This window comes from Panthera tigris, chromosome D3 (assembly GCF_018350195.1).
Source record: "Panthera tigris isolate Pti1 chromosome D3, P.tigris_Pti1_mat1.1, whole genome shotgun sequence".
Lineage (NCBI taxonomy): Eukaryota > Metazoa > Chordata > Mammalia > Carnivora > Felidae > Panthera > Panthera tigris.
In genome coordinates this window covers 28,032,596-28,045,152 of record NC_056671.1, presented here as the reverse complement: position 1 = coordinate 28,045,152, position 12,557 = coordinate 28,032,596, and the positions used below count along the sequence as shown (strand labels likewise).

Here is a 12,557-nt window from a genome sequence, read left to right as displayed (position 1 = left end):
TTAAGCCTTCCCTAGCACTGAGCTCTTAACTGCCAGAAAGAATCAAAAACTAAGAGGCAAAAAAGGACACAGGCCCCTCTTACCTTTCTTACACAGGCCCCTCTTACAATTCTATGCATTGGCTCAGAGGCCTTTGTGGAAGCATCTGGAAAACACCCCTGTGATGCCCTCCCTCAGTTTATCAGTACTTGAGATTCTGTGACTGGAGATGCTTGTTTTCTGCTCAAGAAAGGAAGGATGGGATAGAGGGAGGGAGGGAAATCATTTCAAATACATCATGTTGTTTCCTTGAGCTTGACCTTGCCTGATCCGTGTCACTTTTTTTGAATAGCAGCTTTGTTGGGGCGCCTGGGTAGCTCAGTCCATTGGGCATCCGACTTCAGCTCAGGTCATGATCTCATGTTCCATGAGTTCGAGCTCCGCGTCAGGCACTGTGCTGACAGCTCAGAGCCTGGAGCCTGCTTCAGATTCTGTGTCTCCTTCTCTCTCTGCCCCTCCCCCGCTCACACCCTGTTCCCCCGCCCTCAAAACATAAATAAACATCAAAAAAATGTAAATAGAAGCTTTGTTGAGATATAATTCATGTATCATATAATTTACTCATTTTAACTGTACCATTCAGTAGGTTTGAGTCTATTCTCAAAGGTGTGCAATTATCACACCTGCTGTTGAACTGCTATTGAATTCTGTCACATTTTCATCACCCTAAAGGGAAACCCCCATCCCCATTAGCATTTACCCCCCACTCTTCCTACCCCTCAGTTCTAGGGAGACGCAGAATCCAAAGCGGCTCCAGGCTCTGAGCTGTCAGCACAGAGCCCAATGCGGGGCTCGAACTCACTAACTGTGAGATCATGACCTGAGCTGATGTCGGATGCTCAACCGACTGAGCCACCCAGGCACCCCTCTTTCTTTCTTTCTTTTTTTTTTTAAGTTTATTTATATTTTGAGAGAGAGAGAGAGACAGAGAATCCCAAGTAGGCTCCACACTGTCAGTGTTGAGCCTCATGTGGGGCCCAGACTCACAGACTGTGAGATCATGACCTGGGCCAAAGTCGGGTGTTTAACCAACTAAGCCACCCAGGCGTCCCCCACTAAGCTACTTTCTGTCTCTGTAGATCTGCTTGTTTTATGTATTTCATATAAATGCAATCATACAGTATGTGGCCTTTTGTGACTGGCTTCTTTCATACCATCATGTTTTCAATGTCCATCCATGTTGTAGCATGAATTAAGGATTCATTCCTTTTTACAGCTGAATACTAATTCCGTTGCCCAGATATTCTATATGTTGTTTCTCCATTCATCTGGTTGATGGACACTCAGGTTGCTTTCACCTTTTGGCTCTTGTGGGTAATGCTGCCGTGAACACTTGTTACAAGTTTTTGTGGGGACCCGTGTTTTCACCTTTCTTGTTTTTATACCTAGGAATGGAATTTCTGGGTGGTAAGGCCCCTGTGTAGCCTCTTTTGGGAGCTGCCAAACTGTTTTCCAAAGTAGCTGCACCATTTATGTTCTCCCTAGCAGCATGTGAGTTTCCGATTTTTCCACATCCTCACCAACAGTTATTATTGTCTTTTTTTTTTAATGTTTATTTTTGAGAGAAAGACAGAGCATGAGTGGGGGAGGAACAGAGGGAGAGGGAGACAGAGGATCTGAAGCAGGCTCCACACTGACAGCAGAGAGCCTGATGTGGGGCTTGAGCTCATGAACTGTGAGATCACTACCTGAGCCGAAGTCAGATGCTCAACTGACTGAGCCACCCAGGTGCCCTGTCTGTCTTTTTGATTATAGCCACCCTAGTGGATATGAAGTATCTTATGGTGGTTTCGATTTGTGTTTCTCTGATGGCAAATGATACTGAGCCTCTTTTCGTGTACTTATAATTCATTTACCTGTCTTCTTTAGTCCTTTGCCCATTTTTTAAAATTGGGTTCTTTGTATTTTTATTATTGAGTTGTTCTTTTTTTTATTTTTAATTTTTTTCGCATTAAAAAAAAACGTGTTGCTCTTGATGGATAAAGCACAATGATAACCCAGCCTGGTGGCCCAGCAGAGCCAGGGCTGTCTTCCTTGGAGGTGGCTATGGCCACCTCAGACTTAGGTTGAGATCCTCACCTGAAAGCTTGTGGCTCCCTGTCCTCAGTGCATCTTTCAGGGTGCATGACTCCGAGTTCACCTGCCACTGCTGCCTGCGGCTCTAGGGGCCTCTTCACTTCAAGGCCGTGCCTCTCCTTTTTTTGACATGAGAAACCCTTTTCTTTCTTGTCACACATTCTTTTAACCCACTGAGAACTTGTTCGGAGAAAGTAGCGCTGAGACTCTATGGCTCCCCCTTCAGGGTCCTGGCCAGTATAGAGTAGAGGTGGGCCCTGCCCACTCTCACTGAGTGAGGCACTTGTGATGTTGGCAGGCTCCCTAACCACTGACATATCCAGCATGTACCCCTCTGGCCTCAGGTTGCTGATTCTCCCACCCTTGACCTTCTCAGGTGGATCCATACCTTGCAGCTTTTTCCAGCTTAGAGATGGCGGTGAGATGGGGAGATGGTTCCTTCTTGAGTATCCCCTTGCCTGTGCCCAGTCGGAATTTAGGTTGTCTATTCCCTATTATTCTGCCTATCAAGGCCCCTTGACACCTGTGCCTCAAGGTCTCCTGTGAATGCCCTGCTGTGTTGAGTTCTCCACTCCTTGCCACACAGACGGGTCAGAAATACACATAGAGAAGGTGCTAGAGTATGGGGTGGCCTGGCCTCAGTACCCCCGGACCATACTCTTGGCCCCTTGCCCAGGGTGGGTAGGTGGGTGGGTGGGAGTTTACCCTGAATTCAGACAGTGAGGTCTCTGCACCGGCTGGAGTATCCCCCTTTCTGCAGGGACCTATGGACTAAGCAATGCACTGCTGGAGACACCCTGGAGGAAGCTGTGCTTTGGAAAGCAGCTCTTCCTGGAGGCCGTGGAGCGGAGCCAGGAGCTGCCCAAGGATGCCCTCATCGCCCAGCTCCTGCACGTGCTCAACAATGATGAGGCGTGAGTGGGCAGGTCCAGCTGGGGCAATCAGAGCATCCCTCTTCTGCCCTAGCCCTGGACATAGAGTCAGGCAGACTCTCCTGTCCTGGGAGGCTCATGGAAGGGACTGGGACACGTTCCTCACCCTGGGTAGCCTGTACGGACACACTGTTTTTTGCTCCTCTCCTACCTGCTCCCCTCCTGGGCCAGTGCACTTGGAAGCTCAGTGCTCTCAGAGGCTTGATGCAGGCCTTTGTGGGACAGAGAGTAGCTGGAGGTTCGCCACGTCCGCACACAGCTACTGGGAGATTGTAGAAAGCTCCCCGGTAGTTCAGAAACCACAGAAACAAGCAGACGACCTAGGGGTATGTCATCAGGTTAACTGTCCTTTCAACATGCTGTCCTATCAGTGCTGTGGCACAGACATGCCTGTCCCAGGAATTGCCTGGGGGAAAGTTGCCCCTGACCTGACTTCCTTTAGGCACTTCAGTGGCCTCTGCACAGGGCACCTGCCCTAGGGACACCACCCCCTGGTGTGTCTTGGCCATCAGCTGGGGGTCAAAGGTGCTGGCAAGCTACCTTCCTTCCATTCAGTAATGTGGCCCATACTCAGGCCAGGCCACTATCCTGCCCAGATGCCCCCGTAGCCCCTCAGAGGAGCCTCCACGGGCTGCCTCCCACTGTTCTCTCCTGGGACCCTCCTGGCCCCTTGCTTACTCTCCCTCTCTTCTCCAAACCACAAACCACGCTCCTTCTGCTTCAGCACAGCCGCCCCTCAGGAAAGTCCTACTTGGGCTGGCCCAGCATCCTATGCTCAGCTGCAAGTCCACGTGGCCCTTGGTCACTGTCTGCCATCCCCTCTGGCCTGAAATGGGGTCCTGGCTGCCTAGATTGACAGCTGTGGTCCCAGCACCAGCTTCAGTGGCTGGTAAGCCACAGGGCTTGAATGGGCTCCTGTCACATGGAGGGATGCCCGTGGGGTACCTCTTGGAGTAGGCAGGGAGTGTGTGGGGCCAGTGACTCCCTCAGCCAGGCCCCCACCCCTAGCACCCCAACCACTCAAACCTCACCAAGACAGGAAGGTGAGTTTGCTCCGGGAGATGGCTTCTGTCCTTCCTGTGGGTGGCCCTGTACAGCTCTGACTAGATGGACCCCTGACATTTGCAGATTCATCAGAGCCTTCCCCAGTGCTCAGCTCACAGGTGCTCATGTCCCTGGGTCCTAGGGAAGGCTCCTGGTGGTTCTGGAAGGGGGACTGGCCCGGCAACCACTATCTGGCAGCCGGGGCTCAGTGATGGAGTCCTGAATAAAAAATTGGACTGAGATTTGAGGCCTTCATCAGGAAAGTGCACAGAACAGTCCTCATGGATTCCCCAACCACTTCGTGAAGCTGGTGGGCTCCTTAGACACCGCAGGCTTTGAGGACATCAGGAGGGGCTGCAGGTTGGGTGGGGGGAGGCAATGGTGACCCCTCCTCTTTCCTTCCAGGCAGCTGCCAGACCCAGCTATTGAGGACCAGGGCAGGGAGTATGTGCAGCCCTTTCTGAGCAAGTACGCAGCTGTGTGTGTGCGCTGCCCAGGCTATGGCACCAGGTACGAGGGGCTGCTGGGTGTGTTCAGTCCTGTCCCATGAGGAACCTGGCCTTCCCTCAACTCTATGGATCCCAGAGCCTCTGCCCTGTCTAAAAGCAGGTGCTATTTCAGCTTGGGGGGTTGTGGGGCCAGCAGATACCACATTAGTTAATGTTAGCATGAAATGCCTGCTGGCTCCCATGGGTGCTGCAAGAATGGTTCCTGGGCTGTTTCCTGCTCCCTACACAGCCATAGGGGAGCTGGGATGGCTATGGGCACCCTTGGGTTGGCAAATCCCTGTGGGCGCAGAGGTCCCACTGCCCGGCACTTCCCCTCGCTCGCCCTATGTCCTTGAGCCTGTCACATTCCCTGTGTGACCAGGGCAGGGATTATTAGGTTATCTCAGCCTGGGGACATCACCTAACGGAAGGGCAACTACTAGTCTCAGCTGCAAGGAGAGAATGCCTGGGAGGGAGGAGCTGTTGGCATCAGTGTCTCCTGTGCCAACAAGTTCCTTCCCTGTCTCTCTCCCTCCTGGGCAGAGGAAGATTGGCTCCGTGTGTGTCAGGGAGGCCCAGTCCGCCCATGTGGTTCTGCCCAGGGTAGCCCATATGCTATACTTGGACCTGCCTGGGAAGTACAGAAGAGGGTAGGCTTCTGGACCAGCCAGGATGCTCCAGGAGTGCGCATCTGACCCACCTGGCCTATAGGCCGACTGTAGCCGTGTGCACAGCCACATCTGCCTGGACTTGGCTTACACCAGGCCCCGTGGGTACCAGCCTCCTTCCAGGCTGGAAGCTTGCTGTGACTATGATGGATAGGCCAAGCTCTTAGGGGCCCACAGCCGTAAGGACTCAGGGATGGGGTGCTTGGGTGGTGGCAAGTGCTGAGTGATGCCAGGGTGATATCACATGTACTCTGAGTGCATGGTGATGTTGCAAGTATGCTTGGTGTTCGGGTTCAGGTCAGCCCAAGTCTTCCATCCTCCAGGAAATGACAACTTCAAGCCCTCTAGCTGGGGGATAGGATGGTAGGCAGGGTCAGGGTGGTGTCAATGCCCAGCACTGATGCTCCAGCACCTGAGTGTTATAGACTTGAATGGTGGTCTTTCCATTGGGCAGGGTTTTCCCTTGGCAAGTGGCAGGGCATCAGTTTTTTTCAAGCTTGTCCTCTGTCATAGACTTATTTTCTTATTTTCCTGCTCACGTGTACTCATGTGCATGAGGCAGAGTGCCAGGTCTGCTCCCTGGCTGAGTGTGTGGCTGCTGGGTCCAGCTGCAGCTGGACCAGTCTTCAGCATGTGTGTGCCCACCCTGGGTGTTGGCCTGTGCTCAGCTGCTCAAGGACCTGGTGCCTGCCCTCTGTCAGGGGGAGACAGGAGCTGACTAAGTGAGGTATGGCCTTGGGGAGGGCTGGCAGGAGGAGAGAAGGTGCACTGAGCATTTGGGATGGGTAGTGGGGAAGGAGGACAGGAGAGAGTTCCCGGTGACCGAGGCCTCATTTGAGGCTCTGACAGGCAGGCAGGAGGCTGAGGGCAGAGGGCTAAACGTGGGCCCCTTGCTCTCTTTCAGAACCAACACAGTCATCCTCGTGGACGCGGATGGGCATGTGACCTTCACAGAACGTAGCATGCTGGACAAGGACCCCTCCTGCTGGGAGACCAGCACCCACGAGTTCAAGCTGCAGAGCTAACCCTTCCCCCTGGATGTGGCCACTGGGCTCCAGGAAGGCCCTGCCTCGAGGGCTAGTATGGATAGGAACTATCACATGTACTGCCTGTGACTTGGCCAGCATCCCCCAGGACCAGGGTCCTCTGGTGTTTGTGTGACCTGTCTGTGTTGTCATGTCCAGCTCAGGGTCCACCCTCATGCCAGTGGGAGTGACAGAGTCACATGGCCAGGTCTGAGGGGGGCTCAGGTGTGCTATGCATGTGTGAAGGCACCTGGGCCTACCCCCTGCCCAAGCACAGAGGCACATACTCAAGGCACATGTTTCCACGCATACCTGCAGGTGCATGGTCACACACACACACACACACACACACACACACACACACATGCACATATGAGCAACAGAGAGGTACACACACACACTCCCAGGCATACCCACACATGCGTGCCACACAGGCGGAGGTGTGCCTCTCACATCCACATGTGCTTCTGGCTAGTGGGTCTTTGCTTTGACCAAAACAACAGGAGTAGACTGTTATTTAAGAGTGGCTCCTCCTCTCCTGGCTGTAGTCCACTTCTGGACAACCAGACTTGCTCTTAGAGAGGAGAGGCCCCATTTGGAATGAGAAATGAGAACAACTCCAGAAGAACCTGCTTTCATAACAGAAGCACCGCCTGGTTGGTTGTCCTTTGTGCTCTGGGGGATCTCCTATGTGCATGGGGTGGTCCTGTGGGGGAGGGGAGCGGTCTTGCATGCACCAGGGGTCCTGTGTATGCTGAAACACCTTGCCACGGTCTCAGGCACCTACTTGCCTGCCCACTGGGATCATGGGTCCTGAGCAGGCCCATCTCAGCGATGGGACACGGCCAACCCTTGCTATTTCCCTTCTCCTTGGGGAGTCGGACTTCATAGGAATCTGTCCTTGAACGTGAGACCTTGATAATAAAACTCTGAGGTGTGGTGAGTCCATGCATTTCAGATCCTTGTGTGATGGGGGGACAGCTGTGCAGGGGATCAGTGGGGTTGCTCTCCTGGCCTGCAGGAGCTGCCAAGACATTTTCTTCAGAAGGAGCCTCTTCCCACTTTCTTCTTTTGCTCATGGGTTCCTGAGCACCATGATGGAAACCTGAGGGTCCGTTGACCTATCCATCCATCTGTCCTTGGGCAGAGGCTGGGGTCTGAGAGAGCTTGTGTGTATGGGACACGGTAGGTACCAGATACAGGGCCTCCTGAGCTGGACTGAGGAACCAGGGACTCATCTGGGTGAAGAGGAACCTCCTGAGAGTGTAGTGTGATCAAGCCTGCACTTGGGGTGGACTGTGGAGGCCAGGGGATGGTAGGAAGGAGTGGGTTTCAGGGCAAGAGGACAAGTGGAGTGTCTCTTAACCCCAGGATCCTGGTTTTGGACAAGCACTTGGGAATTCTTGTCCCTAGCCCCAGCTGAGTATCAAGGAGTCCCACGTGTGTCCAGTGCTGAGACCCAGGCTTCCATTGCCTTTGCAGCTGACCCCCAACTTGGCCTTTTCAGAGCCAATGAGAGCTTGGGGTAGGGTGTGGACCTGCACTGGGTCCTACTTGCGTCCTCAACCCTTCCCTCTTACCACCTCAAGCACCCCTCAGGGGCCCAATGTCCTCCTTGGCTCATTTTGAACTCAGGAAAAGTGTCTGAGCACGGTCAAGTTTGAATGGGATCCCCAGCAGCAGCATAGCCCATGCCTGCAGGCCCAGGGGTAAACTGGCCCCAAGTCCCACGTTTGCTGGTTGAGCCTACTGAGCCAGGCTCCTAGCCTGGGTACTGCTGATGCCCTTCGTCTGCCTCAGTGGGCCATGCCACATCATGGACCAGTGCTCCACACCAGCACTCACCCTGGCCAGGCGTGTCGGCCCTCATGGGGAACCACTGGGCTGGTGCAAAGCCATCTGAAGACTTTCCTAGTTGTTTGCCTCTACCCAAGGACAGGGCCTTCATGGAATACTCCTGCCCTCAGCCTGTCCTGAGCTCCCCAAGGGCCTGAGCCCTCTGAAGATAGGGCAGCCCAAGATGTAGTTCTATCATTATGGGTTGAGTTGTGTGCCCCCTGAAAGATCTGTTGGTGTCCTAGTGCCCGTGCCTCAGAATGTGACCTTAATTAGGGTCTTTACAGAAGTAATCAAGATAAAATGAAGTCATTAGGGTGGGCCCTAATCCATTGTGACTGATGTCCGTATCAAAAAGGGAAAATTTGGACACAGGGACAGACATGCATGCAGGCAGAATGGCCTATAAAGACGAGCTATGCTGCATCATGCTAAGAAACTACCAGAAGCTGAGAGAGACCTGGAACAGATCCTTCCCTGGTGCCTTCCAAGGGAGCGTGGCCCTGCTGACACCTTAATCTCAGACTTCTGGCCTCCAGAACTGTGAGACAATAAATTTCTGTGGTTTAAGCCACTCATTTGTGGTACTTTGTTATGGCACTCTAGCAAACTAATACAATTGTGACCTTCGCTCTACAGATGAGGAAATTGAAGCTTGGGGAGATACCATAATAGTGTGTCAGTCCCCTGGCAGGTGGGAAGGCAGAGTCATGAGGCCAGGAGGGAGCAGGATGAGGACAAGGTACATCCTGGGGTGTCTTCCCTTGGGCCATGGCCCTCCCATGTTGGTCTCATCTGCTGCCCTGTACCACCCCCATCACCTCACTTACCTTGCCCTTGCCCCTGCCCCCACCCTTGGCCATGCTTTCTGCACAGCTCCTGCCCCGGGGCCTTTGCACTTGCTGTCCCTTCTGGTTGAAGAACTCTTCTCCCCCTATATCCAAACCACACTCTCCCTCACATCCTGCAACTCTTTGGTAAAGTCTTGGGAGGCATCCCATGTAAAGTTGCATTCTGCCTTGCCTTGGTCCCTGCTCTATTTTCTATAGTGGTTAGCACTGTAACATGCTATACATTTTGCTTGATTGTTTCTTGAAAGTCTCCCTGTCAGAATGAGAGCTCCAGGAAGGCAAGGCCTTTCCTCTTTTGCCCATCACTGTATCCTCATGCTCAGGCCAAGTAGACATTTGAGCCAAGTATGATATTGCTGGCACTTCCCAAACTGCCATTCATTTAGGCCTTGAAGTGAGACCCTTTTGCAGTTAGAAGGGACCCTAGGAAACTATCCCTTCTAGAAGTGCTTTTGATGTGCCGCACGGAAGGCTTGGACCTGACCTTGGCATAGCTTAGCTAGTCCTCTCTGCTCATCACCAGATGCATCGGATCCCTGAGTCCCCTGTATGGGTCCTCTTTTCCCAGATGGATGGGGAATTCACTGCCTCTTCAGATGCCCCTTCCCAGATGAGCTGCTTCTGCTCTCTAGCTCTGAACAGCCAGTTGAGGTATGTTGGCATGGAGTCTGGAGGTGTGGAGCTGACCAATATGGAAGCCAAATCTGTGAGTAAACAAGACCAGTCCAGGAATGCAGCTTGGCCTTGGGGCTTGTCTTGGCAGGTCTGAGCTGCTGGCCTTCTACCTGCAGAGACACCCTCCCATCCCTCTCCCTCCCCCGACAACCCCTCCTCTGCCCCCCACCAACACCTGGTTTTTTGGTCTCATCTGCCAGCAGATAGCATCATCTAGGCTCTTTAGCAGATACCTGGTTCAGCAGATACCTGGTGGAAACAGGAATCCAGAGAGAAAAGTTTCCTCCCACAGCTTGGGCTAGAGTTCCAGCTTCTAGGCATCCATCTGAGGATGGAGTCAGATGGAGACTGTGGGAAGCCAGCTGTAGTGTGTCTGAGGTCTCAAGGCTGAGGCAACTTGCCAAGCAAATGACAAAGTGTGGAGAGGTTGCTAAGGCTGGATGGTGCCATGCCAATGGATCCTATGAGCTCTGACCACTGGGCCAGGGCCAGCAGCTTGCCCAGCCACAGGGAAGCTGGCCTCCCTTGGCCAAGTCCAGGAGCCAGAACCTCATGGGGCTCGTTCACATTTTATTGTGAAGTAGCTTGTGCTAACCACTGGAGCAGCCAGGTGAACAGAAAAGGGGTAGGAAGGGACGGATGAGCCTGGGTAGGCCTCTAGCTTCCTCACCTGCAATACTCTCTCTCACCACCTTTTTGTTTTTGTTTTTCAAGTTTATTTTTTAGTAATCTCTACACCCAACATGGGGCTTGAACTCACAACCCTGAGATCAAGAGTCACATGCTCTTCTGACTGAGCCAGTCAGGTGCCCCTTTCCCTACCTTTTAAAATATTTTCATTTTGAAATGATTTCAACTTAACTAAAACCTTGAAAAAATAGAACAAAATATTCCAGTGTCCTTCACCCCAGTTCCCCAACTATTAACACCCTATCATTAGCTCTAGTAATATAATTACGACCAGGAAATTAGTGTTGATATAATACCACCAGCTACCACCTACGTTGAATTTTTTTGTTTTTAATTTGAGAGAGAGGAGAGAGAGAAGGGCAGAGGGAGAGAAAGAGAATCTTAAGCAGGATCCACCCTGGGATCATGACTTGAGCTGAAATCAAGCGTCGAATGCTCAACAGACTGAGCCACCCAGGTGCCCCAGATCTTATTTGAATTTTACCAGTTGTTCCACTTATATCCCTTTCCTGAGTCAGGTTCCAGTACAGGTTCCAATACAGGTTCCTGAGTCATGATCCCACATCACACTTAGTTGTGTCTCCTGTAATTGAAGACAGCTTCTCAGTGTATCTTTGACTTGAATGATCTTGACACGTGAAAAGCACCTGCCAATTTTTTTGTAGAATGTACCTCATTTGGGTTTGATCTTTCTTCATTCAGGTTTTGTCTTTTGGGTAGAAATACCCACAAGTCAGTCATGCATGTCCCTTCAAGAGGCCCACAATATGTCCCTTTGCTGGTGCTGACTTTTCTCTTTATTTTTATTGAGGTTACATTAGTATACCACAGAAGGTACATTTTAAAAAATGTTTTATTTATTTTTGAGAGAGAGAGAGAGAGAGAGAGAGGCAGAGAGAGAGAGAGAAAAAATGCAAGTGAGGGAGGGGCAGAGAGAGAGGGAGACGGAATTCGAGGCAGGCTCCAGGCTCTGAGCTCTCAGCAGAGAGCCCTACCTGGGGCTTGAACCCACGAACCATGAGATCATGACCTGAGCTGAAATCCTAAGCTGAAGTCGGACTTAACGGACTGGGCTACCCAGGAGCCCTCAGAAGGTACATCTTTAAAGTGTAAATTTTATGTTAGGAGGTGTATACATTTGCTGGTGATCTCTTTCATTTGGCTAGGTGGTGTCTCAGGTTTTTCTCCACTGCAGTTACTATTTTACCTTTGAAATTAGTGTCTCGGGGAGAAACTTTGCAGCTCCCTAAAACAACAAAAAAAGTCCGTGCCAGTTCTCACACTTTTGCCCGCTATTTTTAGCATCCATGACTTTTGTCTGCAGGTTTGTGCAGGCTGCCAAAAGGGAGATGTTCTATTTCCATTTATTCACTGGGATTCTGGTCTAAGGATAAACTGTCTCTTCTCCCATTTTACTCATACCCTCCCTTTTCTTAAGTTTCTGAAACGGTGTGTGTTATTACCGAGTGGAAAAATGCCGGACAGTTTAGCATATGTCTGGTTTTTTTTTGTTTTTTTTTTTTTTTCCTAATGATTATGTTTAATGGTTTTAATTGGAGACGTGTAATGCCGGTCTGTGTACTGTGTCGTCCGCATTATCTAACAAAAAATTTTTAACGTCTATTTATCTTTGAGAGAAACAGAGTGCAAGCAGGGGAAGGGCAGAGAGAGAGAGACACAGAATCCTAAGCGGGGTCCAGGCTCAGAGGTGTCAGCATAGAGGTCCACGCGGGGCTCGAACCCACGAACCGTGAGATCATGACCTGAGCTGAAGTCCGAGGCTTAACCGACTCAGCCACCCAGGCGCCCCCATTTTTTTTTTTTTTTTTCCGAATGTTTTCCTCCGCAGGATCTAAAGCAGCTAGGCGCCCTATGCTCCCGGCGCTTCCCGCGCTCTCCCGTTCCCGGCATCCTCTGTGCTCCTCCTTCCCCCGGCATTCCCTGCGCTTCCCGCGCTCTCCTGTTCCCGGCATTCGCCGCGCTCCCAGTTCCCGGCGCTCCTCGCGGCCGCCGCCCTCCTCACGGTGAGCCCCGCCCAGGAGGCGACCGTTAGCGCGGCCGGGGCCTGAGCGCCTGGTTCCGCCCACGCGGCCGCGCTATTGGGCCTAGCGCCGTGGCCGCTAGCGCTGCGCTTCGCCGATTGGCAGCCTCCGCAGCCCGCTCGGCGGTCCCCCCCAATGCGGGGTGGCCGCGCGCAGGGATTGGCCGCGAGCCGCCAAGGCCCTCCCTCTGC

General features: G+C 52.2%; 1 protein-coding gene across 8 annotated transcripts in view; it reads left to right on the top strand.

The window, feature by feature from the left end:
* Positions 1-7,224, top strand: part of TANGO2 (transport and golgi organization 2 homolog) — a 36,351-nt gene extending 29,127 nt beyond the window's left edge. For 6 of the 8 annotated variants that reach the window (XM_042962074.1, XM_042962073.1, XM_042962072.1 and 3 more), the window contains 4 exons: positions 2,492-2,533; positions 2,876-3,029; positions 4,497-4,601; positions 6,152-7,224. In XM_042962074.1, coding sequence (XP_042818008.1) covers positions 2,492-2,533; positions 2,876-3,029; positions 4,497-4,601; positions 6,152-6,272 — 422 coding nt within the window. In that variant the 3' untranslated portion in view covers positions 6,273-7,224. The remainder of the gene's footprint in view (positions 1-2,491; positions 2,534-2,875; positions 3,030-4,496; positions 4,602-6,151) is intronic. The other 2 variants (XM_015541718.2, XM_015541717.2) reach the window with 2 other exon arrangements.
* The last annotated feature ends 5,333 nt before the right edge of the window (positions 7,225-12,557 follow it).